The 27,681-nt window shown below is 36.3% G+C and overlaps 5 protein-coding genes and 1 long non-coding RNA gene across 13 annotated transcripts; 3 read left to right on the forward strand and 3 right to left on the reverse strand.

Annotated features, from left to right (window-relative positions):
- The first annotated feature begins 4,327 nt into the window (after positions 1-4,327).
- Positions 4,328-6,310, forward strand: LOC111202378 (galactose mutarotase). Its single transcript, XM_022695193.2, has 5 exons — positions 4,328-4,582; positions 4,691-4,740; positions 5,094-5,220; positions 5,321-5,428; positions 5,504-6,310. Exons 1-5 carry the CDS (start codon positions 4,462-4,464, stop codon positions 6,124-6,126), a joined length of 1,029 nt encoding a protein of 342 aa, XP_022550914.1. The 5' UTR covers positions 4,328-4,461; the 3' UTR covers positions 6,127-6,310.
- A 539-nt stretch (positions 6,311-6,849) lies between these two features.
- On the forward strand, positions 6,850-8,941 carry LOC106435200 (B3 domain-containing protein At5g25470-like). The gene is made up of 4 exons (XM_013876066.3): positions 6,850-7,381; positions 7,515-7,839; positions 7,945-8,069; positions 8,168-8,941. Exons 1-4 carry the CDS (start codon positions 7,187-7,189, stop codon positions 8,417-8,419), a joined length of 897 nt encoding a protein of 298 aa, XP_013731520.3. The 5' UTR covers positions 6,850-7,186; the 3' UTR covers positions 8,420-8,941.
- Positions 8,942-9,439: 498 nt separating this feature from the next.
- LOC106435201 (surfeit locus protein 1-like) lies at positions 9,440-11,693 on the reverse strand. 2 transcript variants are annotated; one of them, XM_013876069.3, is made up of 6 exons: positions 11,374-11,693; positions 11,193-11,293; positions 10,437-10,663; positions 10,174-10,348; positions 9,787-10,070; positions 9,440-9,680 (listed from the first exon to the last, which is right to left on the reverse strand). In XM_013876069.3, the coding sequence occupies exons 1-6, from the start codon at positions 11,549-11,551 to the stop codon at positions 9,608-9,610; spliced, it is 1,038 nt and encodes a 345-aa protein (XP_013731523.3). In that variant the 5' UTR covers positions 11,552-11,693; the 3' UTR covers positions 9,440-9,607. The 2 variants fall into 2 exon arrangements, with proteins under 2 accessions (XP_013731523.3, XP_013731522.3); XM_013876068.3 differs by having other exon boundaries at positions 9,440-9,677; positions 11,374-11,685.
- Positions 11,694-13,847: 2,154 nt separating this feature from the next.
- On the reverse strand, positions 13,848-18,032 carry LOC111202379. The gene is made up of 10 exons (XM_022695199.2): positions 17,792-18,032; positions 17,387-17,661; positions 17,212-17,289; positions 16,621-17,135; positions 15,769-16,541; positions 15,508-15,698; positions 15,271-15,404; positions 14,678-15,033; positions 14,486-14,589; positions 13,848-14,126 (listed from the first exon to the last, which is right to left on the reverse strand). Exons 2-10 carry the CDS (start codon positions 17,649-17,651, stop codon positions 14,056-14,058), a joined length of 2,487 nt encoding a protein of 828 aa, XP_022550920.2. The 5' UTR covers positions 17,652-17,661; positions 17,792-18,032; the 3' UTR covers positions 13,848-14,055.
- A 1,371-nt stretch (positions 18,033-19,403) lies between these two features.
- Positions 19,404-22,542, reverse strand: LOC106435207 (protein TIFY 6B-like). 2 transcript variants are annotated; one of them, XM_022695195.2, is made up of 7 exons: positions 22,257-22,542; positions 21,007-21,212; positions 20,587-20,798; positions 20,390-20,483; positions 20,019-20,319; positions 19,847-19,907; positions 19,404-19,767 (listed from the first exon to the last, which is right to left on the reverse strand). In XM_022695195.2, exons 1-7 carry the CDS (start codon positions 22,339-22,341, stop codon positions 19,665-19,667), a joined length of 1,062 nt encoding a protein of 353 aa, XP_022550916.1. In that variant the 5' UTR covers positions 22,342-22,542; the 3' UTR covers positions 19,404-19,664. The 2 variants fall into 2 exon arrangements, with proteins under 2 accessions (XP_022550916.1, XP_022550915.1); XM_022695194.2 differs by having other exon boundaries at positions 20,010-20,319.
- A 1,433-nt stretch (positions 22,543-23,975) lies between these two features.
- LOC106435202 lies at positions 23,976-26,486 on the forward strand. 6 transcript variants are annotated; one of them, XR_002655373.2, is made up of 9 exons: positions 23,990-24,445; positions 24,533-24,600; positions 24,718-24,757; positions 24,834-24,968; positions 25,060-25,137; positions 25,485-25,562; positions 25,792-25,840; positions 25,942-26,023; positions 26,107-26,486. It is a non-coding gene; the product is annotated as an uncharacterized LOC106435202 (long non-coding RNA). The 6 variants fall into 6 exon arrangements; XR_001286924.3 differs by having other exon boundaries at positions 23,992-24,340; positions 24,854-24,968; XR_001286922.3 differs by having other exon boundaries at positions 23,997-24,445; positions 24,854-24,968.
- The last annotated feature ends 1,195 nt before the right edge of the window (positions 26,487-27,681 follow it).

Genomic DNA, 27,681 nt, shown 5'->3' on the forward strand with positions numbered 1-27,681 from the left:
TCTCATTGATCAAACATCAAATTCCTTTGGTTTGTATCAATCAAGCAATCATTAAGAACAGATCATTCAACTTTCTAAACTCCCCTAACATCAAATCTCTTTGGTAGGGTAAGTTAAGAGCATGTTGAGTTGGCTCAGACATTTCATCGAACACCTTCCGGGCAATGAAATGTCTAGAGTTCTAATCTAAAATGCCCAACTCTAGATTAGCATTAAGATCACTCAATCAAGCAAGGAAACATATTAATCTACTCTAAAATATTCTAGATCATCACTTAATCATCCTAATCATCCTAGCCCATGAATCCAAAGATGACTACTTACTCATTATCATGGTAGACATTAAATCATTAGTTGATCTAAGTCTAAACATGATTAATGATCAAAGCAATCAAGCAATCACAAAAGATAATGATCAAGATTAGATCTTTCACTCCAAAGTGGTCTTTGATTTGATAGAAAACAAGATAAGTCCTAATTTTAGGTTTAGAGAGTATTTATAGGACTCCTAAAAACCTAGTGGGCCTCAAAAACAAGTCTGAGAATGTCCAGCAAAACATGAAAAATCGACCAAATATAAATTTTGCGCGCGGGTTCGTGACCTCGCTCCAGCTTCACTGCGGGTTCGCCACCTCGCTCCGAGACGTCGCTATGGCTTCCTTCGCACTTCATGGATTTGACGCGCGATGTACCCACCTCGCTCCGTCTTGGTCGCTCCGGTTCTCGAAAGTTGTCGACGGGATGTTGGGCCCAGAGCGGGTACGCTACCTCGCTGCGAGAAGTCGCTCTGGTACAGAGCGGGTGTCATACCTCGCTCCAGTGGGTCGCTCTACACTCCAATCGTCTAGAGCGGGTGCATTAGGTCGCTTCAGAACCTCGCTCCAAATCCCATTTCGCTAAGATGATCATTTTCTACTCCTTAAGAGCCCAAATGTCTCCAAATACCTCCAAAAACTCCAAAGGAAGCTCCAACACCTAATAAAGACTTATCACTTATGTATGCAATATAGAACCTAAAGATGCCTAAATATTAATCTAAATGATTCAACATGTGCAGGAATGAATGACTAAAACAATGCAAATATGCAAGATATCATTCTACCGATTTTAAGTTGGTTTTACCAGTTTTTTTTTCAAATTCCGGTTTTAAACCAAATCTGACTCAGTTTCTTTAATAAGTCATGGTACCGGTTTGACCGCTCGGTCCGATCTGATTTTTAGATCACCTATTCTATTTAAATAAGAACATGACCTATTGATAAATGTTGTGTTCAGTTATTTATTTATTTTATTTAAGAAGCCATCTCTTTATATAAGTGGACATACATATTAGTGGCCTTGTGAGAAGGGATGGTAGATTCTCTCTCCTTTCTCTCTTAAATTTTTGGGAGAAGAGAGAGAATCACGGTGGTCCCTTCATCGCCGACTCCGGTATACGGTGGTTCCTTTGATGCTGTGTAGCCGGCTCTTGACTCCGGTGGTTCGCGTTCTCCTTGGCGGAATCATCCGGCTTTTGACTCCGGTGATTTCGCGTTCTCCTTGGCGGAATCATCCGGCCTTGGTTCGTTCTTCTCCAACATCGATTGATCTTCGCTCTGACGGATATTGGAGTTTGTTTTGGAGTTTCGATCTCGAGTGGAGTTAGCTGTTATGTTTCGATTGTGTTTGGTGGTCTGAGTTAGGATGAGATCTCGATATATTCGATTGAAGCTCTCCAAAACTCAGGTTTGTGTTCGTCGCTACTAAATTCCCTAATCTTCCAATACAGTCGTTGGAAGTTTCTTCGGTAGTTGTGGTCTGAGTTCCCGGGAGAATCCGGCGATTAAGTGTTCTGGTTGATCCGGTGATGAATTATGTTGGAGAAGATGATGGAGATGTGTGTGATTGATGTGTCTCCGGTGTGGCATGGTGGATTCCGGTGTTTCGTCGTTTAGGTCTCCGGTGGTGAAGCTCGAGGCGGCGAAAGCGGTGGAGGCTATGGGACGCGTGTCTTCCTCGGTAGATGAGGTCAAAACACGTGGTTCTTTCATGCAGATGTCTAGACGCGTGTGTTTCTTTTGTTTTCTTCGGTTGCCTTGTATGGAGCTTTTGTATTTTGTTTGGGTTTTGCCCTGTTGGGCTTAGGCCTTTTAATAATGTTAATCAGATGGGAAAAAAAGTGGACATACATATTAATTTTAAGCAAATAATACAAGTATATAACTGTAACTCACTAACCCTATACAAGAAACTGTTTAAAAGCAAACTATACCAAACATTGTGAACACTTGAGAGGTTTCGTATTTTGTTTTTTTACAGAAGGCTTAAATTTTCATAGATTATTATTAGAATGCAATATTATAATTAGCCATGGGACGGATCCGGATATCCGAAAAATTTAGGGTATCCGGATCCGGATCCGTCGGATCCGTGGATTTAATATCTGGATCTGGATTCGTGGTTTCCGGATATTCGGGTTTCGGATATCCGTCTCGATATTCTATTATCCGCGGATATCCGGATCCAGATCCGGATCCGTCAAAATAATTAAAAATAATTTTTTTAATAAAAAATACTAATTTTTTTTTAATATAATACATAAATTAAATATTTATAAATATATTTATATATGTTTATAATATTGTAAAAACTAAAATATAATATTATAAGATTAATTCATGTATAAATATTAATATATCAAATATAAATATTAATAAAATTTAAAAATTTAATGTATTTTAAAAATACGGATCCGGATCCGGATATCCGGACCTAAAAATTAAGATATCTGGATCCGGATTCGGTTTGCATGGATCCAAGATTTTACTATCCGGATTCGGATCCGGACACCCCGGATATCCTATTTTCGGAGCGGATCCGGAGCGGATCTCGGATCGAATCCGGATCTCGGATAATAAGTCTCAGGCCTAATTATAATATAAGGTCTACCTCCTATTACCTATGATATAAGTATATCGTCTTCAAATTTTTATATACAGACTAACTGTTGGTTTTGGGAGACTTTTGAAAATGAGGTCTAAATAACAAAAGTCATTCGAACATGAGGTCTAAACTTACAATCTGAAATATTCAATACAACAAATAAATAAATTTGGATATATATTTTTTTTACCATATTAAACTAATAAAAAAAATCAAGTATGCCTAATACATCAAATATTAATCTTAAGATTTTTTTTCAATATATTTGGTTCATTTACATTACTCCAAATAATATCTAATCAATATATTTAATATTTTAATAGAATAAATTCTAAACATAAAAACATAATATAATTGAAGGTATAATATAATAATTTCAAACTGAGTAATATTTCTATACATAGAACATTTCTAAAATATATATAATTTTCGTGTATAAGAAAAATCATATATGTATCAAAAGGTGGGATTTTGTTATAATAAATCAACCAATACATAGAAATATTCATAATTTTTTTATTTAACCAAAAAAACTGTTTGTTTTCAACGAATAGTTCAAAAAATTAATAACTAACCACCCAATTTGTTACTAACTATCAACTTTTGATAAATCTAAATTCATATAAATGTCAGTTTCCATATTGTAATTTAATACCTAACAAAAACTAATGGTAGATATATTTTTAATAAAAATGATCCTATTTCAGTTTTGGCCAAAGTTTTTACCAAGAAGAAGAGCAAATAAAAAAAACTATCTTATTTAAATGTCATAAAACATAAAATAAAATTAAGCGAAATGACTTAAATAAATATATTATCCTACTTCGATACAAATATAGTAATACAATATTTTTGATACTTCTTAAAAATTTTAGATTTATTTAAAAGAACATAGGTTATTTAGTAAAAAAAATATATCATATTAAATTTACAATAACTGTACTTGTGAAAATTAACAGATCAAAAACTAAATGTTATGAATAATGAAAATTATATATAATAGGATTAAAATTTGATTATATTTGATAACATAAAATATATTTTCGCCTTCTATTAATAGATATAAAATTAAAAAGTAAATACTAAAACGAGAAATAAAACTGAAAATGATAATTCTATAAATATTTTAATTAAAATAATATTATGTTTTGTGCGGGTAAAAATTCTCGCCTAAAATCGTAATCTATCTAATATACCAATTAAAAAATAGTTCATGTAAACATTAGTTATATATAAAATTAAAAATTTAGATAAAAGAAAGGTTATTGTCAAAAAAATTAATCCCATCAAAATCTAGTAGCAAGGTAAAAAGTCTGATTTTTGGATCATAGTATGGTAAAAAAAATATACAGAAAAGGGCCAAATCAAAGAAAACAACAGAGGAGTTTGGGACTAAGATGACGTCAGCACTGATACATTAAGATAACAAAACTGATCACTTCCCCCTCGTTTCTCTCTTTGCATATCAACAGAACCTAATCACTTGGCATCTCCTCCTTCTAATCCTCAACCCTAATTTGACCTTTGAAACTATCGGTAATGGCAGATCAGAGCAAGAACAACACTCCTGAGATCTTCGAGCTCAACAATGGATCAATGCATGTCAAGATCTCAAATTATGGTGCCACCATCACCTCCTTGTTTGTCCCCGACAAGAACGGTTCGTTCTCGATCGTCTCTATATTCATCCGTTTTATATGTTTTCCTTTTCTCCACATCCGAATTAATCATCTGATGGTCGAGTTTGATTTTTTGAACAATTGAAAAGGGAAATCGGCTGATGTAGTTCTCGGATTCGACTCCGTGGATCCGTACGCGGTAAATTTACCTAACTTTTTTTTTTAAAGGAGGTCTTATTAATGGCTTTGGATGTATCTGGTTTCAAACTCCACCCATGTGATTTCTGTTGTCTGAATTTGTGAATAAAGTATTTATAAGGAAGTGTTACAAAAAAGAAGAAGAAGAAGAAAGGAACAACAACAGATGTGTCTGGAATTCTTAGCATGCATAGTGTCTGAATCATTTTGTTAAGAAATATATATATATATGTTCAGGTTTTGTAGTGAATATTTTTGTTTATGATAAAAATATCTGGATGCTGTGACAATGGTAATGTGTTATATACTTTTATATGAATCTTAACTGTAATATGTATTATATGATTGTTACAGAAAGGGCTTGCACCCTACTTTGGTTGCATAGTTGGCCGTGTAGCAAATCGGATCAAAGAGGGCAAGTTTAGTCTCAATGGAGTCGACTACACTCTTCCCATCAACAAGCCTCCCAACAGCCTCCACGGTATAGAAACCATTCTCTCTTCTTCTGTATGCTTCAATAGCATTTTCTCAAAGTTAATCAGATGTGTGCAACATAAATGCTACTCTCTCTCTATATGCAGGTGGTAACAAAGGTTTCGATAAGAAGATATGGGACGTTGCTGGACACAAGAAAGACGGTGATAAACCTTTCATCATTTTCAAATATCACAGCGCCGATGGAGAAGAAGGTTACATCTCATTGTTATATATATGCGATTCCATAAGCTAAATATATAATCAATGTGTATTGACCCCTTTCACAGGTTACCCCGGTGCGGCTGCCGTCATGGCGACATACACTCTCACGTCAGCCACGACCATGAGACTTGACATGGAGGCAGTTCCGGAGAACAAAGACACTCCCATCAGCTTAGCTCAGCATACATACTGGAACTTAGCGGGTCACGACTCAGGAAACATTCTTGACCATAGGATCCAGATTTGGGGGTCTCATGTCACTCCTGTGGATCAGTTCACAGTTCCTACAGGGGAGATCTTGCCGGTAAAGGGAACTCCGTTCGATTTCACCGAGGAGAAACGAATTGGCGAGTCTATTGAAGAGGTGGGTTTAGGATACGACCACAACTACGTGTTGGACTGTACTGATCAAGAGAAGGACGGGCTGAAACACGCAGTGAAGCTAAGAGACGGTGCGAGCTCGAGGATACTTGACTTGTGGACCAATGCTCCCGGAATGCAGTTTTATACCGGGAACTATGTGAATGGAGTGGTTGGGAAAGGGAATGCGGTTTATGGGAAGCATGCAGGTGTGTGCCTTGAGACGCAAGGCTTCCCGAACGCGATTAACCAGCTGAATTTCCCGTCTGTTGTGGTTAAGGCTGGTGAGAAGTACAAGCACACGATGCTGTTTGAGTTTTCAGTTTGAGTGAAACTGGTGGGGTTTAGATTGGATGTTTCAGGTGTTAGATGATTGGAATAAAGGGCCGGTTTGATTGGTCCATAGAACCGGAAAGAGTGATTTTAGTTTTATCTTGTTCTGGTTGTGGGCAGGTAAACAGTAAACCAAACTAAACCAAATTTCTTACAAAAAGTACTCTGGCTTTGAATTAGGGGTGGGCATTTTCAGATTTTTGCGGTTAACGATTAAAGCCACATTTGGATACTGATAAATTTCGATCCAAATTCGAATTCGGGTTTGTGAATCCATTTATAAACTATATACAAAACTGAAAATTTTAAATATATCTTAAAATTTAAAGATAAAAATATACAACATAAATTTAAATAATATAAAACAAAATATTTTAAATTAACATGAAAATTAATTCACAGAAAGTTTTAGGTATTTTGGATAATTCCAAATATCTTCAGATATTTTAAATATTTTTTGGATATCATATTTTAAAAATAATTACTATATTCAAGCATATAATTATAATTTAGTATTTTCAGATAGCCGGAATCTATACTAATAAAAGAGATCTTTTGAGGCTCCATAGGGCGTCCACATCAACGGAAAAAACTTCTCCCGAAAGATGACACGTGGCATTAACAAAAAATAAAAATAAAAATACATATAAAGAAAAATAAATAATAAATAAATATATAATATAAGAAATAGAAATGTTACATTAAACAATAATAAGTAAATATACAATATAAAAAAAAAAGTAAATATACAATATAAAAAATAGAAATATTACATTAAACATCTATCATAATTTATAATCTGATATAAAAGCAAGAAATTTAGAAAACGTAAATATAAGGGACATTTTGAGACTCCATCTATACTAATAAAAGGGACCTTTTGAGGCTCCATAGGGCTGTTCGTTTGGTTGCCGCAGGTACCGGCGGCAGCGGCAGCGTCAACATTTTGCGTCAACTCTTGTTCGTTTCGTTGACGCAGGAAGTTGCGTCTGACGCCGCGTCCGAACGCCACGTCCTGCGGCTGACGCCGATAAAACCTACGGTCATGATATAATATGCGGCAGCGTCAGCGTCAACGTCTGCGAAACGAACAACAACTGTCTTCATTGACGCTGCCGCTGACGCTGAAACCTGCGGCAACCAAACGAACAGGGCTAATGTTTCCCGAGAGTGAGAACCGAGAAAATCTGAGCAACCCCAGCTTCATTAAGTCTTTGTCTATAGGACAAAACTGGAAATCTAAATCCATGGTAACTCTCTCTGTTCTGCTCGAAAGAGCTTATGCTTTCCTCAGTCATAGCTTTCAGTCTCACGTGTTTCTCGTCTAATATCAGTATTTATATATTTTGTTAACGACTGTTTCTGATTTGTGGCTTTCTTAAGAGGATTTTTCCGGAAGAGTTTGTGAGAAGCGCTGGTGAGGCTTTTGTACACAGGGTGGTGCTTAGTGTTCTCTGGAACAATTCCTGGCAATGTTGGCTCCAGCAAGAAAAGAATGGTCTGTTTATGGTCGAAGAAGATTGGGATGAGTTTGTGGATGACAACCTTTTAGATACAGATGATACCTTGCTTTTCACACACCAAGACACAATGTATTTTCAAGTGAGAATCTTCAAGAAAGATGGGAACGAGATCACTTCAGTACCTCTTGAAGGTGAACCTGAGACTCAACCATTTCACCAGGAGACAACCCCTGCCTATGCCTCTGGTAAAGACCATTGAAACAAATCATACTCATGCTCATCATACTCAAACCTATTATTTTCATTTTAAGGCCTTTTTTTTTAATTGTATTTGTCGTCTGAATTTTCAGCAAATGGAGGAACAAGTAGCCGAGCAAGAAAGGGTTATGCTCATGTCGAAAACCCTAAGCGATACCTCTTAAATCCGAGAAACCCTTACTTCGAGAAGACGCTAACGAAGCCGAACATAGTCCTGGTAATAGTTGTAGGCATGTTAAGTTTCTTTGCAGACTTGGCTTATGTCTATTTGCTTCTAATTCAGACTTTTGTCCTTTTTAATGTTTGAACAAGTAGTATGTGAATACGTGGGTGATCGAGGAGTATGACTTAGAGTTTAGTCCTCCTAATACCCACATGTACTTCCTTCTTCCCGATGGAGAAAAACTCGATGGCTACACCAAGGATTACGGCGGTTCACATAGTTTCCTTGGCTGGGCAGCTGTATGTGAAAGGTGCAACTTGAGAACAGGAGACACTGTGGTTTGTGAACTTGAACTCTCAGGACGAGTGGTTTCCGCTGTTAGAGTGCATTTACTCGATGAATGACAAGTCAACTCTACTCTCCTTGTTAGTCAGGTCAACATTAGTTTTAACCCAGCTTATTATTGTAATGTTAGATGTAATCTCTTTTTTTTTTTTCTTTTTTTTTTTTGAATGAACGTAAAATTTATTCAATCAAAACTTTTTTACATCAAGTGCATCAGTATTATTGTATCTACAAACTCAAAAAGTAATCGCAATAAAGAATCATGGGTTTATCATTCTCGCTCCAAACCAGACACTCAAGCTCTCTTCAAGATACTTGTGGCCATTTCCCTTTACTGCCGGTAGTTTCAGTCTCATTGTTTTTTCCACCCAAGTAACCAAGACCCTCTCATTTCTTGGACATTCACCATGTCTTCTTGCATTTCTTTCTCCCCATATACTATGCAGCAGGGTTTGAAAAGAGTACTGAATCAGGAACATCTCTGTTTTTGAGTATCTGGTGCTAGGATTAGAGATTGTTTCCCATATATCTCATCCCAATCCACAGTGAACTCATCCTTCATAACCCCTCCAATCAAATCTCTCCACACTTTTCCAGCATAACGACATCCAAAAAATAAGTGCTTGCAAGTCTCCTGCTCTTCTTTACACAGCACACACAAAGTATCCACAGATGTAATCTCTATGTTGGTTTAACCAATTTGTAACACTAAAAAATGTGATCCTTATGTTGGTTTAACAAACTTGAAAATGCTAAATGTTTTGTTCTTCTTTTGCTTTTAGGTCTTACTCGCATAGTACATATTTTTCTTTGCTTTGGCTCTACTCTTACATTCAGCGCATATATTTTTCTATTAAACCATGCAAGACCTTTTGCACCTTTTCATTATCATGTCTACACGTTTCTATGCTGCTAACTCAGAAAGAGATCCAAAATCACAATTATGAAGTCATTATTCCTAGTTAGATTGCATACGTAAATCGATTGCTACAGTTCATCTTTTAAGAGAATGGTTTGATGCAGAATTATCAGATTTTAATACAACGAAACAGTCAACAACACTGCGGCAAAAGATCCTATTGACAGTGGAATATTCAGATTTTAATTGAATAAAATGTTACATCATTTGTATTCCAGTGTGCCCCTTTAGGTTATGAAAGTTTCAACCTAAACCCATCATCTACTACAATTATTACTTAAGTAGACAAGTGACAAAAAGAATGAGATTTGAATTGATCAGGGAAAGCTTATCTGCGGGAAGACTTTGGCTTGAGCCTCTTGTAAGCCATGTACGTGACAGCCGCCGAGAGAGAGTACCTGCTTTCATCAGACACGGACACAAGCACATATCTCTCTCTCATTAAACCATAGCACAATATAAGACAAAACAATTCCAAGAACAACTCATGTATCTGTATGTAGTTACCATGTTATTGAGTAATTGAGATGGTCCTGTGGCATGACTTTACTGCGGATCAAAGTGTTCATGTCCCTGGGGACAGGATACGGTCTACTCCGATCTATGTCTTCATGAACGTCCTCTACGTAGATTGTGTTTTCAGGAAGACCTATGGCTCGAGCCATTGCGGGAACGTCTACATAGAACCACTGCCCGGTGCTTGGATCATTGGCTGGAACAAATATGCTCGGGTTCTCCCCGCCCCTAATCACACCAATAACTCCTACAGGCTTAACCGTTGGCACATCCTCCTGCAAGGTTTCAGTTTCCACAAGTCAAAACGTTTGTAATAGATTTGATAAAGACGCAAAATGAAAGAAGTTTCTGAACAAGAGGGTGGGTAACAAGACCAACCTTAGTAATCACTGGCGTCTTAGACCAAAACTTCCACCAGGAACTTTGTTCATGGGAGAGTGGTTTAGCTTTTGTTGACTCATTTGTAACGAAGTCAGCCTCAGTAGATTCTGTTGACTTCTCCCACCAACTCCGAGGAACCCATCCGCGATTCACCAGAATAGGCGACTGCATGCTGGTTGACAAAAAGTTGATTTTTCAACAACATGGATGAATGGTTATAGAAAGACTTAAAAGCAAGGAGAAAGGATCATTACCCTCACCTATGCAGGTCACCGGGGATTGGCATCAGAGGCGTGATGACATAGAATCCATTTTCAGTCACTCCGGATATGGACCTAGACCGTGGACCCAAATAGATAGATTTTTTCTCGTCAAACACACCCTTGCAACTAACCCGTCTAAACTCCAAGGCATCCGGAGGATGTTCTGTATTTAGTTTCATAGGTTCCATTTTCAGCCGTTGTTGTTGGTACTCCAGTGTTTTGATCTGCTTTTAACAAGGAGCGAATCAAGCTTTGGGTTCTACTAAGCCAGAAGCATACCAGCTTCAGCAACCATTGAGAAGATAAAGAAAAAGGGAAAAGAAATCAAGAAACAGAATAGAAAGAGAAGGTGCAAGCAAGACATGGGAGCTGTAGCCAACACTGAGAATGATGCATTATAAGAGCTCTCAAGTATTAACATATCTATTACTTAGACGAAAGAGTTACGAACAGCCCAACATCATCGTGATACACAAGTCTCACTGAAACTAATGTACATGGGGCACACAAATAACACTTTTGCTATACATAGAGATCGGTGTGTGAGTCTCCAGTCAGAACGTAGATCTGACTACTTTCCCTCATTACAAAACCACAAGTATTGGTCTGAAGCTCGTCAATGCTTAAGACACGTATAAAAAAATATACAAAATTCCAGCTAAAACAAACTCCAATCAAGCTAGAAACACGAAGGAGAGGACAAAGGTGAAACCTTTACTGATTCTAAAGAGCTCAAGAAGAAAAAAGACCGACCTTTTCATCCCTTCTAACGATTTGCCATGATCCGAGGCCGAAGGTAATCACACCAGGCAAGAACAACAGCAACCGTGACCAATTCGACCCTCTTTTCTTATCTGAAACTTAAAAAAAAGGCTCTCAATTCGCTATATCCCAACCTCAAGCATTGGGAGAGATAGTATGGCTGATGACAAACCTTGCGGCGGAGCGGGAGAACTCGTTTGGCTTCCAAGCGCGGCGGAGGTGGATAGCGAAGAATCGGCGACGGCGGAGAAGTGCCGTAGCCAGAATTGTCTCTGAAGGGAATGGGAGGTGGAGCACACGTGGCTGTGAGGTTTCGATTTCGTTACGAGTTTAGACAACGGCGTCGCCATCTTCGTCGTCGTCTCCCCCACCCCAAGATTTCGTTAAGGGTTTTTGCTAGAGCTATGATCCTCTGCCATCGGGTGCATCTAAGTTCCGGTGCTCACCACATTCCATATGCTTTCTACCTTAGATTTCATGTCCAATTTTTTCCTAATATCTTTGTGATCATTAGCGTAAATACAAGTAAACTTTTATCAAAAACATTTCAAAATAAGAGAAAAGGCCATAGAATGCAGCACACACCTTATTATATAAACCTTCATTTTTCAAAGTTACTAATTAACATGATCGCGACACATATCAATTATATATTTAAGATTGTGACATGTTTTAATCTATCTCATAATTAAAAATATATATACTAAGATATTAACAAACAAAAAAAAATTTATTAAATTTTTTATTTATATATAAATTATTTAATAGTAATTTTTCTTTTTTAAAATCATAATCTAAAGATAATTGCAAGAGATTATTTGATAATAATTTTCTTTCTAATATTGTGACATGTGTTTAAATATATAAAATATTAAAAATATATATAATAAGATAATAAAAATGAATTTTGAAAAAACTACTTTTAAAAATTATTTAATAGTAAAAACGATTTTTAAAAAATATTTAGTAGTAATGTTTTTAGAAATTTTCATTTTTCAAAATCCTAAGAAATAGATTTGAAAACAATTTATTTAATATATTTTTTCTTTTTTAAACTTTTAATGAAAATATAATTATAAAAGATTATATTGAGCTTGTTTCTTCAAAATTGCTAATTAACATGATTGTGACACATAGTAGTTAAATATTTAAAAATATGATATATGTTAAACTATATCACAATCAAAAATATATATACTAAAATAATAAAAACGATTTTTCTTAAAAATTAATTATAAATTTTATTTAAGAGTCTAATTATTATTATTATTATTATTATTATTATTATTATTATTATTATTATTATTATTATTATTATTATTACTATTATTATTATTATTAATATTATTATTATTGTTGTTATTATTATTTTTCATTATAATGTTTGTTTTAAAATATACTAAAGATAGCGAATTATAAAAGATAAACATTAACTTTTAAGAAAAAAATGTTAAACAAAAACGAATTATAAAATCACACAAATACAATAAATTATTAACATGAAAAAAACTAACTTAAAAATAAAGAATATTACTTTTTTAAAAGCATAATTAAAAGAAAATTGTAAAAGTACTCTTACTATTTTCTTATAAGTAAATAACTTTATTTTTTAATAGATAATTGTATGTTAAAAAATTATGACAAAAAACAGCTACAAATAGTTAATTTCCGTTTTAAAAGAAATCAAATAATTAATTTCTATTAAAATAAGCAGAATTTTTCTATTAAAAATAAAATAGTTGTATTAAAATCTAAAAGAAATAAAATAATTAATTTTCGTTTTAAAAGTCTAAATAAAATAAAAACGTAAAAGTAATCTTGTTTTTATTATAATTAACTAACTTTACTTTTTAATAATTTTGTGTTAAAAAATATAAATCAAAATTAACTTCAAATATTTTACCTGATATGATTATGATATATGTGAATTAAAAAAATTAGATTGTGAATGTGTCAATAAAAACTTCTATTATGTAAAAATAACTTCTTCTTTTCCTAAAATTTTAAACAAAATAGATTTCTAAAAGAATTTATTTTCTAATCTTAATCGATAAAATTTTTTTTCCTTTTTTTAAATCGTGACTAGAGAGAATTGTCAAATTTTATTTAATTGTAATTTTTACTTCAAAAATTTAATGATAAACATGATAGTAACAATTATTCAATTTACAAGAAAAATTGTAAAAATATTAATGATATTGAAAAAAAATGAATTTTGAAAATTGCAACTTTAAAAAATAGTTAGTATTGACTGGAAATAATTATTTGATAGAAATTTTATTTTTTTTAAATCCTAGACAAAATATAATAGTAATAGATTATGTAATGTTAATTTCCTTTTCTAAAATCCTACAAAATTGTAAAAGAATATTTGATATTTGTTTTCCTTTTTTATAAAAAAAATCCTAAACAAAAAAAATTTGTATAATACTTTTAAGTCCTAACCAAAAAAAAATTGTAAGAATTTATTTGATATTAATTAACTAAAAATTATTTAATTAACAAAAGAAGTGTAAAATTAGTATTGATACGAATTGTACAATTTTAAAAATATTTATTAATAACTAAAAATAATTATTTGTTACCAATATATTTTTTTATGAAATTCTAAAGAGAAAATAATTATAATAGGTTATATGACAGTAATTTAGTTCATATCTTGTGTTCAAATAAATAGGAGACAAAAGTGGTTTTACATCATATAACATTTCTTTCAAACCTTGAAACATCTTTTGGATGTTTTAAACACACAATTTTTTTAATGAAGCCCTATTGAGATGAACATGGACCTGTTAAATGTCACTGCTCAGTGTTTGAATAAAAAGTGGTATTGGCTTTATCTTGAATAAAAAGACTAAAACATTCCAGAGGAAATGCTTGACGTTGCGTTTATCTTCAGTGACTGATCCGGTATGTACCTACGACCTGCCGCCACACACACACACAAGCCCATTTAGTGTTTCAAACAGGAGCATCTAACGTTTTGAAGATTCTTTATCAAAGAAAGAAAAAGAAAAACGAAACATTTTGAAGATTCTTTACCAAAGAAAAAAAAAAGAAACATTTTGAACATTCTACAACGAGCATTTGGTGTTGAGTCATTAAACAGGAGCATCTAACACTTTATGATTAGGACTCACATCAACCCATATTGAAGATTCTTTATCAGCAAATAAAAAAATCATTTTGAAAAATCTACAATGAACAGATCATTATTTATTTTCGAAACTTTACTTTGTTCATATGGGATGTTTTCATAGAAAGGGAGAAGTGTTTGTGTTTACCTTTCTCCTTGACGTGGACTTGGAGAGTGTCAAGAGTGATTATGCCGTCAGTCAAAGGGAGAAGCTCTAGCTTGATCGTCGCTGTAGATTTCGAAGGAACGCATCTGACACATTTACAAAGTAAAACCAAGGTTATCAGTTTACAATGGTAACAACCTGAACTAAAATCATGTTGGTATTATAGGTTTTTACCCCAAGGGAACTCGACTTTGTAGCCAGAGATGTGTACACCCTAAGCCGCTCTTTGGAACAACATCTGAAGGGTTGTTGGAAGAAGCAGAGTTCATTTCGTCATTTGTTGTAGTCTCTGTCCTTGTCGTCTCCAGTGGCATTGAGGGTAACGGTTGCACTTTACGCCTTGTTGTTGTGTTGCGTTTCTCGCTTTGTACCATCTCTGTGAACTCAGAGAACCCTGGGAATGGGCTTACAGGAGAGGTAGGCGTGGAATTTAGGGACACCACAGACGGAGGCGATGTGAATGATGCTGGAGCGAGAACCGTTAATGACAGATCTTCAGGTGTCAGATTTGATGCCTGAAGAGTTAATATCTGAAACCAGTAGAGAATATAAGTATGAGCTACAAATACAAAAGACTCCACAGGTTATTCATAAAATACAAAGCCAGCGTTAAACGAGGATGGGTAAAACAGTAAAACTACTAGCCACAAGTTAGTGTTAGCGACAACATGTTATCAAAGTTTGAGTGCTACTTGCAGCTGGGAATGCCTCCCATTTGTTCATGCATTGTCATATTAACGTCTAGGGATAGTCAGAGAGAGAATGACCTGAACAGGTAGCTGGGAGGCTCTCCCATGGGGGCCACAAGGCTCTCCTGACATTTCAGAAGCAACAGAGATCATCAGGTCCCTGGAAACTCGTGGTCTCCACTTTGTCCGTTGTTTGAAAAACAGCCTTGATTCTGAATCCAACCAAGAAATGAAAAAACCATTGAAGAAACCGCAATAGATCTAAGCATAATAAAGAAACAAACATGGCTACAAACCACAGCAACGGTGATCTACCTGTGTAGTTGCATCGACATGACACCATAACCGCATACTGATCACCACTTAAACCGCTCCCTTTTCTCTCAAAATTTACAGACGGAAGAGACAAACTCGATGATTTGAGTTCTTTTCTTGCAGCAGAGGGTTTGACATTACTCCCAACAGAAAAGGCAGGCCTCACGATGAATGAGTGCTCCTCACCTTTCCTGAAACGTTAGCAAACTGTGAGTTAAGTTACTGAAAGACTTCTGAAACTTACTGGTCGTTTAAGCAAACCTGAGAGTTAAATTCGGCAAACTATGCTCGTTTCCAGCTTCAATACATGCGATTGGCACTGTACAAGGAGAAGCACTTTTCCCCGCCTCTTCAAAAACAATCGTTATTGCGTCAACGTATATTACAATATCTGGAGTGTGTGTAGGAGCAACATTCTTAATCTGAACGCAGAGAAGGTCATCTGTATTGCAGTCAGCTGCAAAGGAATTGATCTCAATAGGCTGAATGATTTCGAGTTTCCTCCTCCACCTCCTGCCGGGAACGCAGATGCCTTCGAGTCCGCAACGAACAGAGAACCTATCCCGCCCCAAGGGAACACCCCGGAAAGATAAGAGCTCTTCAGTCCCACGCTTCTGACCGTTTCTTAACGTTTGAGCTGAATAAATGTCCCAGTCTTCAATGTCAAACGATGGTTTAGAGCTCTGTGTTTTCACGGGTCCGGTAACCGGTGCAGTGTTCGGCGGCAGAGAAGACATGGAGTAGCTTCTAAAATGGCCGAACGAGAAGAGCTGAGAGCCTGAGACGGAAGAGATTGCTGGCTTGTGTGCACTGCTGCTGAGACCTGGGCTAGAGCTTATAGGAGGTGGCAAAGAACGTGGTTGCTGAGAAATATTGTTATCCAATGGTATCAACCATTTTAGAAGATTCCCATATGGATCCTTGTGTTCATGATCCGAGTCAGAAAGTGGGTCCCTGTCCTGATGCTTCTCAAACTGCAGTATCTCAATGATTGGTTCTTTGGGACAGTCAACGATATAAACTTGTAAAGAGACCTGCACCCTTCCAAACAAAGGTCTTGTGTGAGAATCAACAACTAATAAGACAGAAAGTAACAAAAGTACTATCACATACCACTATGTCTCCATTGGGTAAGGCGCAGCATTTTGCTCTACTCCTAGCTACACCTCCAGCAACATCAGGATCGAACTCCCCACTATCCACGAAAGCACTAACACAAGGTCTCTTTTCATCTCCCTCCTCCGTATCTGCAGCCATAGAGCTTTTCTTTGACCAAAGAGGCTCGCCAGACTCTGCAATCCTAACGAAGAAATGAGACTTCTGAAACCTGGAAAGCAAGTCTTCCGTCCGTCTCTTGTGATCTTCCATCCTCAAGATGGATTCACCATCTTTTTGTGAATCCACACTCTCTTTACCAGGACTGTGCCCATTCTGAGCTGCGAAATGGCCGTCAGGGTCCCCTAATGGTATACTCTCGTAACTCTCCCCGTCAGAGATATCTCCGTTTTGTTTGTGAGGGATTTTTCTCTGTACAGTTCTGCTCATCACCTCGGCCACTTTGAAAGGAGTGATGACATCTGTGTCTGCTTTACTGTCGGATAAGCATGCTAGCATTTGAATCTGTTCCCCTAAAATAGAAAAATGTCTCACTGATGTTACAAAATAGCTAAAATGATGAGATGGGGTTGAGGGACAGTGCCATACCAGGAAACACAAAGGAGCGATCTAGGGACCGTAGTGACTGAATATCAACTGACTCAGACCAGTTGTCAGGGATCTCCTCTGTAATAAGAGATCACCAACCACCACATTAGGACAAGTAGAGAAGACAGTTACTTTTTAAAAAATCAAAACTTGGAGTAAGTGATAGTATTCTTACGATATGGAATTGAGATCCATCCTTCTTCCTCAGATACATCTGAGAACCGCTCAACACCAGAGCCACCGGTGTTTGCATTTGACTCTCCATTTCCATGGTCGTCTCCAGATCCATCTATATGATCCTCGAGGGATGGATATTGTGGGAAAGGCTCTTCGGCTCTTTCCAAAGTTGCTTCAGGCGGAGGTTGAGGCGGTGGTGGTGGTGGTTCGCTCACCGGGGGGCGGTGAGTAGCGGAGGAAGCAGATCGGAGCAAGAAATTCATTCCTCAGAAACTGCATCACAGAAGAGCCAAAGTTAGTCAATTTTTTTGTATATTCATTTGTCCGTCAAAATCCCAAAAAAAAAAAAAAAAGTTGAATCCGAAAAGAGTAAATAGACGAAATCGATCCAGATCAAACTTACATGAAGACTCAGAAATTGGAGAGCTTCAGCAACGGTAAAAAAAATGCAGCTTCGAGTGGATAACTGATGGAGATACTCCTCTATTCGATCTGTGGATTGCCCCTGAGATCTTCGAGAGAGAGAGAGTGTCCGACTCCGATACAAGGAGTAATTAAGCGACCAAACACAGCTATTCCTTAAACGTCAACCACTGGTCAGTTTTATTTTATGACAAAACAGAAAGCATTTTATTTCAATTCAAATAAAAGAGGAAAAAAAAAACATTTCAAGTGTTTTGCTTTAACTAAAAACTGTAATGATATGGAGTAAATAACTTAATGAGATGGAAATAATAAAATAAATTTTGAAGATTGGATTATTAGAGGATAACCAAGTCTGTAAATGTAATTCAGTAATGAACACCAACTCACTTTTAAAGATAAGTTTTGATTGATTTTGAGCCTCCTCTTATGGCGGCAAACCGAGTATTTTTTTATCGCTGAGATTATGGTTTGTCATCAGGTTTCCATAAACAAACCTTGTAGCCTAAGGTAACATCTTTGGACTTTCAATCAAACAAATCCTAAATGTTAGTAAAATTAAAGCATGCTCATGGGAAAAACACATGAGTAAACGAAAATGGATACACTAAGAGGAGTTAAGTTAAACCAAGGGAGGACAACCTAGTAGTTTCAAGAGAAGTTAAGTTAAACTAAAGAAGGACGCGCTAGTAGTTTTAAGGAAGTTTCGGCTTTAATACAGATTCGGGTTCGAACGTCCGGTGACCGAGACATATTCTGGCCGATAGCATGGTTAGATACGGATACTCACCGCTAGTCTGGACTTATTTCGATAGAGGCCAGGATACTCTGGGTTATTAAGAAAAATAATTAAGCTAACGAGTAGCAACTAGCAATCACCACTACCAATCTAGTACTACTGGATCAAACAAATGAGTTTAGCTACTTAGTCAAAAAAATCTGAAAGGCCCAATAAGGGGAAAATAAGCTCATTAGCATCAGGGTTCACGAAGCGTACAATTAGGGTTTTCAAGATGTAGCTGTCAATATATAGTACATGCCCATATCAAGAATGTGTCATCGATAGTTAGTTTAGTTAGTCTCTGTAAAAGTCTCTGCGTCTATGAATTTTATTTTATCGCCTTGATAACAAGGCAGTACGTCACTGGGCGCTTGAGAAAGTGGTGCTTCAGTCCTTTTAGCTGCCAAAATAGACGGGAGCACTAATGCTTTCGTTTGCCGTCTTCCCTCGGCTTATGAACTCTGTTGCTCCCACATTAGCCTCTTCCTCCTCACCTCTATTTTTAGAGGAACAAAGGAAACCTAGTTATGATATATACCTGAAAATATGTGTTCAATCGGTTTTTTAGAGAGAAGAAAACCTCATTCAATCTATGTGTTCTAATTATTGCAGATATTTCTTTAAAAATGACCCAGTAGTAAACTTATCATGTCCTCTGATGTTGGTGCCATTTCCTTGACATGGTATCATATTATCATATTTGATTCATCGACGTCCATAGTTGAGAAGCTTTTAATATCGCATTCCTAAACGGCTTTTCCATATTGAGACAACCCAATTGAACTGATTGAAGAATGATATGTACAAAAAATAAAGAAACCAACATTTTCTACAAATTTTCCAAGTAATTGTTGCATTCGGCCAAAATAAGATGATCGAAGTTATACAACTATTGAAGAAAAACTCAGTGTATGTAAAAAAAGAATTACACATGTATAAGCTAAGAATAAACTCAGCGTAACCAGAGGAAAGGAGAGAATGGAAAATTCTGTAACAAAAAATACAATAACCTAAAAACCACCAAAATATGGGTCTGGATTGGTCGGAAGCAAAGCTATCACTGCAAATGAGATTAGGTTGCAGAGCTGAGAGAAGAACTTATGCATTCAGACAGTGGTGTGCGACAATCTGTTGATGACTTCTTGTCTAAGCAATATGGCGATAGGCTTGTGACCCTGCAAAACCAAAAGTGTGAGAGAGTTAAGTCTGAGAGATCTTTAATTGGTTTCGTCTATGAAGAATTGCTGTGTGTACCTTTCTTTGCGTTTCTCTAAGAATCTGGCTATAGATGCTTTCCGAGCCTGAGGTAAAGCCACTGCATAAGAAACATAACCAGAATGAAGCTACATCCCATACAAATAGCAGTAAAGCTAGGCGAGTTTAGTTAGCATTAGGTATAAAAAAGACTTTGGTTTACCTATTTTACCTGTTTGAGGTACATTGGCAGAACAAGAAGCTGCCATTGAAGAGTTGATATTGGATGCGTTAGTTTGGTTGCTGAGGTATGTTGTTGTAAAGTCTCTTGCTGCTTTAGCTGCTCCGAACCCATTTGAGCTACTTCCAGCTTCAGGGCTGAGATAAGAGACTGTGGGCATGAAGCTAGGAGGCATAGCTGAAGAATCAACGGAGGCACGGGCATGATGGACCACTTGTTGATGAGTTTGTGGTGGTAAAAAGGCTTGTGGCATAGGGGAACCGTTTCCAGCAAGTAACATTATCGCCTTGGCCTGCGATGGAGGAATGATATTAGTAAAGCAAATGATTAAAGCACATATGGGAGAAAGTGATTTGAGTTACCTTTTCAGGAGATATGTCATTATAAACACAAACTGAACCGGCATAAAAGATGGTCAACTGAGCAGGTGATGATCCTGATGGCTTGGAAGAACATCTGACAAAAGAAGAAAGTTTGAGTCAGCCATGAAATAGATTATGTTACTTCAATACATGATATGATGAATAACAAAGAAATGATAGAAGCAGTGGGTACGTACCTAATATCAGTTGTCCCAACAATGGAACCTGGAGGAGGAAGGACTGATACTGGAGGTGCCATGATAGGAACTCCTACCAAAGGTTGCGAGTTTACGCTATTGTTGATGAAGCTTGTTCCTCCTGGTGCATAATGAGACTGGAGACCCGGCCTAGACATTGAAACTGAGATAGCTTCTTCATGTTGTTTTGAACTAGGGAACATCCTAACTCCCTGAAACCAAAAAAAAAAAAAACATAATATAATTGTAAGGAAACTGTTTAGACTGAAGCTTATCTTACACTCCAAACAAATCACTAAGTGTTGATCAATCAGGAATCACAAAAGAAACTTGTTCCAAACTTGACCTAACGCCACATGGGTCTATAAACTCCAATCAATCTGATAATTGGGTATACATAGGTATTGATATGGTAAATACCTGAACAGAACTGTAAGGAGTGCTCCGGTTGGAGGAATCATAAACATCAGCTACGGATGATGGCATGAAGGAACCAGAGTGTGGCAGATGATAGTTTCCAAGGTTTCTATGTCTGTTTTCTTGGGATGGCCTGAAAGCTAGAAACTGAGGAGTAGAGGTAGCACAGGCTTTGTTTGGGAATGACCACTTCATTCCTCTACTCGGGGCTGCAAAAGGAAACGAAACAAACGAACTACATCAGTTTAAAAGTCAGACATGAAGTGGTTACCGTTAAACCATAAATGTCTCGAGATCATACAAATAAATTTAAGAGGCAGATAATTCAACACCCAACCTAAGAAAAAGATGTCACCAACTATGTGATAAAGAAACCGATACTGTTTACAAATTCAACGAGGCAACAAAACCACCTTTAGAAACCATGTCCCACATAAATAAATAAATAGACAATTATTCAAAATCATTATATTTTATTACTATTACTATTTAATTTAAAATTAAAGAGAGATTCAACTTTATACATAACACAGCACATGGTCGATGCACTACTTTTATGGAATGCCACGTTTTGGCTAATAAGAAAACAAAGTGGACGTAATTTGTTTATTCATCGTGGTGAGAAAACTATTAATTCTCATTGTACATTCAGTTATATATTATTGATTATAATGCCCAACACCACTTTCACTTAATCAACACACAATCAAATATTTAATCATCGAATATAAATAATCTTAAAACTTTTTCAAAAAAAAAAAAAGAAGTGAAAATTATCTGTATACTAATCTACTACCAACCGTCTCTATTCTCTATGTTTTTGTCTCTACTCAATCTTTCTTTTCCAGCATTTTACGTATTCGTTTCTAAAATTAACTAATACTTTTCTCGGTTAGTATCAGACTCATGAAAACAAAATTTCTCCTAGAGTTTTGATTGTGTCGACCTAAAAACAAGCTTAAAGATCTGTACGACCTAAAACATGTTTTTCACCGGTTTCCTAAACAAAGTAGGAGTAATACTAATTTCATAAAATTCCACAGTTCGTTTCCCGAGAAAGCTAAGGACAATGTTCTCCTCCAGGAGACAAACTGACAATCCAATCTCCGACCAAACAACAAAGTCGATCGGGTTAAAAAAAAAACATATTCTCAATCTAGTAGTAACTCCTAACACATAATTAATCCAGGATCCACAACAAATCGACTAATAAGGTTGAAGAATTTAGTCCAACAGAGAGATTTAAAATTAACCTGAATCTCTGGAGCTTTCACTGGTTTCCTCCTTCACAGTGATCGGTGAATTTTTTGAACCCAGCCCGAGAAAATCTCTCTCCATGTTATACAAAGCCGCGGAGCAACCACGATGATTCGATCTCAAACCTCGAGCGATTTGTAAACACCGGAATCAAACAAATATCGGCACGAAGAAAAAGCTTAAAGGGTCACCGGAAAAAAGGAAGAAATGAGAATGACGGAGGAAAATGAAAAACGTGGGATGAAGTTAAACACACACACCGAGTTTTCTCTTTTAAAGCATCGCATGAGGCATGTGAACACCACGATTTATTTATTTATAAACTTTTAAAATTTAAAAATAAACCAAAAAGATTCCTTTTTCTCCTTTATCATTGGCGCAAAAGACCATTACAGGTTTGTCCGGTTCCGTCACTGGATATAGACGGTCTTAAAGCACGTGCGTCGTCGTGAAGTGCGATTTATGCGTGTGGCATTTATTTTAATTGTTCGACACGTAGTGAGTCACGTGGGTTATTTTACGAGCTCTAGACAAATTTTTAACGTGAATGAATCACGAGATGCGAAAAAAAAAAAAAAATCACGAGATGCGAAGCGCCAATTTAATTAATTTACCTTTTTAACTTTATTCGTAACAACATGCGAAATTGTTGGCTGACTCGCGAATGGATCGCGTGTGTCATAAATGCGTTTGTTTGAGAGTAATTGCACTCTGCGCACAAACAAAATCTCATAATTAGGTGGATACACATTTTGGATTTGCTTTGGTTTTGTCGACATTTCTATGACCAATATGCCCCTATTTTTATTTGATCATAAGTTCATAACCTTTTTTTTTTCCATCTGAGTATTATTATTTATGGACAAAGTCCAGAAAGCAAAGTCCATACAGAACAAGACCAAGGCCCAACCGAAAAAACTAAAACAAAGAAAAAACATAAGGAAAAGCCCAAAACGAAGGCCCATCCGGGCTTCACCGAAAACCTAACACGTCGAAAGACAGGTGTTAGAACCTCAACAACGAGGCAACAGGTGTCATTAACTCCCTTCGTATTCTCCTCCTCCGGAGAGACACGAATCGTTTCGCCGGAACCTCGCCGGGAAACACAGCTAACTTCCCATTTTCTTCACCGCCCGACGTCTCCATCGGACTAAACTTCTCGAAACCACCGGAATCACCCGGGACCACCACGACGAAAGGAACCTCCAACGACTATGTTGGAAGGTAAGGGAAATTCATCGTCTGTAACACATACCTTTGTGTTCGTTCTTCAGAGAGCTTCAATCGATCTAAATCGAGATCTCTTCCAGGAGCCAAACCACCGAACACAAGGCAGAAACTTCTACCGCTTCAGATCTTAACCGTAAACCATTCAAAATCGCTACCCTGGTTCCAGCCGACATCACTAGAGTGAAAAGTGAATCGCCGGAGTCAATAAGCCAGCCATATCGTGTTGTAGGAACCACTATATGCTGGAACCAAAAGCCCGAACCTCGGGAAACCTTCACCGAAAGTAGAAACCAGTGAGATAAAGGGATGAACTCCCTCGCTTTTTCTCTCAAAGGATCTGATCAAGATGATCAGACAATAAAAGAGAGATTGAGTTTTCTTATCATCTCCTCCGTGAAAGATTTAGATAGAGAACGGAGAAGAGAGAGAAAACTTAAAAATATCATAAGTTCATAACCTAATGTCTGCATGTAGCCAAAATATTTCTTATATCTAAATAGAAGCAGTTATTCATTTTTCTCACTGTTACCACTTTGTTTCATATTTTTTTATTATTATAAAATTTCGAATTTATACGGAAAAGAAAGAAAAAAAATCAGTTGAGATTCATAAGAAGACAAGGAAGAGAGAAGAAGCTCTGTTTCGTGAGCATTTCATTTCGCCTTTGTCATCTAATTCAATTCCATCTCTGCATTTCCTTCGGAACCTTCCCAAGATCGAAAAAGTTATAGGTTTCTGAGCATTCTATCTCATGGAGCTGCGGCGAAGACGATCTTCCAGGGAGGTAGATGGACGTTAGATCATAAGCTTTCGCCTCCGAAGCTTCGATTACAAGTCTGGTTCGCCGCCGGTAAGCTTTGGCATACCCGGATTTTAACTGGTTTAACCAATCACACTTCCAGATTCTCATCTCCCATGGAACCAGTTCCATACCCGCCTCCTCTTCCTCCTACGAGTCAGTTAATTAGAGTTGTATTTGTTTTCATCTTTGCTGGTGCTTGAAATGTTTGATTAAAAATTGATTTTTTTTTTTCTTTTGCAGGAAATTATACCAGCAATGGTATTCTGCTTGTATCGTGTAATGGTGGACTGAATCAAATGTGATCCGTGGTTTGTCCCTTGCTCTTATGACCTATTTTTCAGATTTTGATGTTTTTCTTAATCTTCTGACGCATTTATTTTTTACATTTGTGACATGGTGGCTGTTGATCGGCTATTAAACCTCAGCTCCTGAGCTAGACAAAACATATTTTTGGGCTGATCCTAGGTACTGATCTCTCATGTTTGGTGTCCTGAACAATTTTTAGCTCTTTAGCAAACTAAAGCATCCTTTTTGATGTGAGACATTTCATTGATCATTAAGAGATGAAGTTTGGAACTTTATGAGGCTTCCGAAACGGTTTAGCACCAAGTATGGTTACCAAATGTTCCAAATGCCTCATGTCAGCTGGTCTGATGATAACTATTACTTGAAGCAGGTTTGTGCTGCTCACAAATACCAACCGTTCTCTACAAACTGCAACACATTTTCTCATTTTTTTAACATTTTTATTCACTTAAATGTTTCAGGTTCCACTGGCCAACAATCGTGAGGCTGAAGAAGTCCCTGAGTGTGACGGGACCGACAATACATATGGAGAAGACATGGTAAGACATCCTCGTTTTTCCCAGAACTGTCCATATTTATATTTGGATTTTGACGTACTAATATTAACAATAATTCACTCTACGCTACATTGCTACGCATGTACTTAGCTTTTATTCATAAAGATTGCCGACACTATGTTTTGTTTGGACCACCATAGACGTTTGTGTCCCTTTTTCTTTGAATTTCGATTTGCTCATGTTAGCAACATACATTTGCTCACCACCTTGCTATGAATTTGCTTATAGCTTTGATTTATAAATATTTCTCTCATTGTATGATGTTTATACTCTACAAATTTCAACAAATTTTCTCATTTTTAACATTGTTATTCATGTAATTGTTTCAGGTTCCAGGGCCAACGATCGTGAGACTGAAAAAAGTCCCTGAGGGTGACGGAACTGACAATACAGGTGGAGAAGACATGGTAAGACATCCTCGTTCTTTTTCCAGAATTGTCCAAATTTATATTTGGATTTTGACGTACTAATATTAGCAACAATGCACTCCACACTACATTGCTACGAATGTACTTAGCTTTTATTCATAAAGATTGCAGACACTATGTTTTGTTTGGATCGCCAATGACGTTTGTGACCCTTTTTGTTTGTTCTGCTTCTACCACATTATTTGCTAATTTTGTCATTCTTGTCAAGGTCCAGCGAAATAAATTCTAGACCTGGGCATTTTACCCGAACATTCATTGTAAGTCTCTCTGATTATCCTGCTACCTTTATAAAATTTCCGATCACATATATGTTTAGCTGTCTAATTTAATTATTATCGTTTTTCTGTTACAATTACAGTGTTATAAATGTTGGTGACTCATCTCTTGATAGCAGAGAGTTGACTGCAATTGTCGAAATGTTTTCACATTTACCTGCCAAGGTATGAATAGTCAACCACTGCAGCAGTACATATGTTTATTTCTATTACACGTCCTCATGTTAACCTATTTGGAATGCACGTAGTGTTTGCTAGGTATGAAGACACTCAGCATTGAGAGACCCCATACTGTTCCACTCCTCTGCTAGTTTGATTCTGGTATCACCATTATGCTTCTAATTCAAGCTCACATTGTAGAGGGGGCTGATGTCTGCAAATGCATTACTCCGGATGTCCTTGACGTTGAGGTGGAAAGAATGGCAGTCATGATCTATGAAGATAACCTTGGAGTCCTCTGATTTGAGTGACCTAATCTTTGTGTACTTTCTGTTTTTTTTTTTGTTTTGAGTTGTTGTAGGGGACCACCCTCTCATGGGTCGGTTATTTGCATAAAACTTTGGTACTGATTTCTCTATGTGTAATAACGCATCCTCGTTCTCCCTTATGAACTTCCTTTTTGTAGCAATGGCACTCAATGGCCAACTTTAAATATGCTCATCCAATATTATTAGTAGCCGACTACAAACAATACAAAGACATATTAACTTAAATAATTGGCCACAATGACAATCAGGTTTCAATGGAGCAAACTAATATTTTGGCGACTGACTGCATTACCAAAATATTTTGAAGTAAGCTTTTGTAACTACAAAAATCTGCAACCAATACACAGAGATGGAGGAGTGGTACAACTATTTGGAAGAACACTGATATTAGCTGGCTAATTATTCTTTTATACATTGATTATTACATTAAACTAGTACTCATGAGATTTCATGTTCATAATAAATTTCAGGTGCCCATCATCACTGACTCCTACGACCAAATAAATACGAGCATGCACGGATTGAAACAATAATTTAACAAAGTTAATGCAGAAAACAGAACATGTTTTAAATCAGAATTTATTACTTTCGAGTGAGTTATCTGGATAGTACATAAGAGAGAGCTTGCCATTTGGCTTCTTTTTAGTAGCCAACCACACGTAAAAGAGAAGGGGGATATATCTTAAGTTAATCATTACCATCTCCCCCAGGTATCTTTTAAACCATTAGCCTCCAACCTATAATACACCTACTCTTAACAGTAAGAGAGAGAATGACTGTTTGGTCTTTTCGTCTATCCTACTTGCAATACGAAGCCCAAATGATTTATGTTTTGGGTAGTTTCCTAATTAGTAATTTATTTTGGTATTTTGGCCTAATTCACCTTTTGTTTTACTGATTTTCATTAAATTTTAAAAGTATTTAGTAATTACTATTATTACTTCCTTGCACGTTCTCTTTGACCAAGAAAAAACATTTTTTTCTTTTTTTTTGAACGTAAGAAAAAACATTTGCACGTTTAATCATTTTCTGCAAACAAAAAAAGAGAAAATTTTACATATTCTGTATTTTATAAATGTGTAGTTTTTTTTTTGTCAACTATAAATGTGTAGTTTAATCCTCAAATCACCGGATATAGTACTAATAGTTTAATACACCATGTGAATATGTGATTATGTCACTACTCTAACATTCGATAACTCTAAAAATTGTTATTATTGTCAGTGTACTTTTCTTGCAACTTTTGTTTATGTACTTCAATAATATAAAAATTATAAATTCTTTTGGACTAGTTAGTAACATATATGTTGCTTAAACTATACTACTATAGTCGTA

The sequence above is a fragment of the Brassica napus genome, chromosome C1 (genome assembly GCF_020379485.1).
Source record: "Brassica napus cultivar Da-Ae chromosome C1, Da-Ae, whole genome shotgun sequence".
Classification (NCBI taxonomy): domain Eukaryota; kingdom Viridiplantae; phylum Streptophyta; class Magnoliopsida; order Brassicales; family Brassicaceae; genus Brassica; species Brassica napus.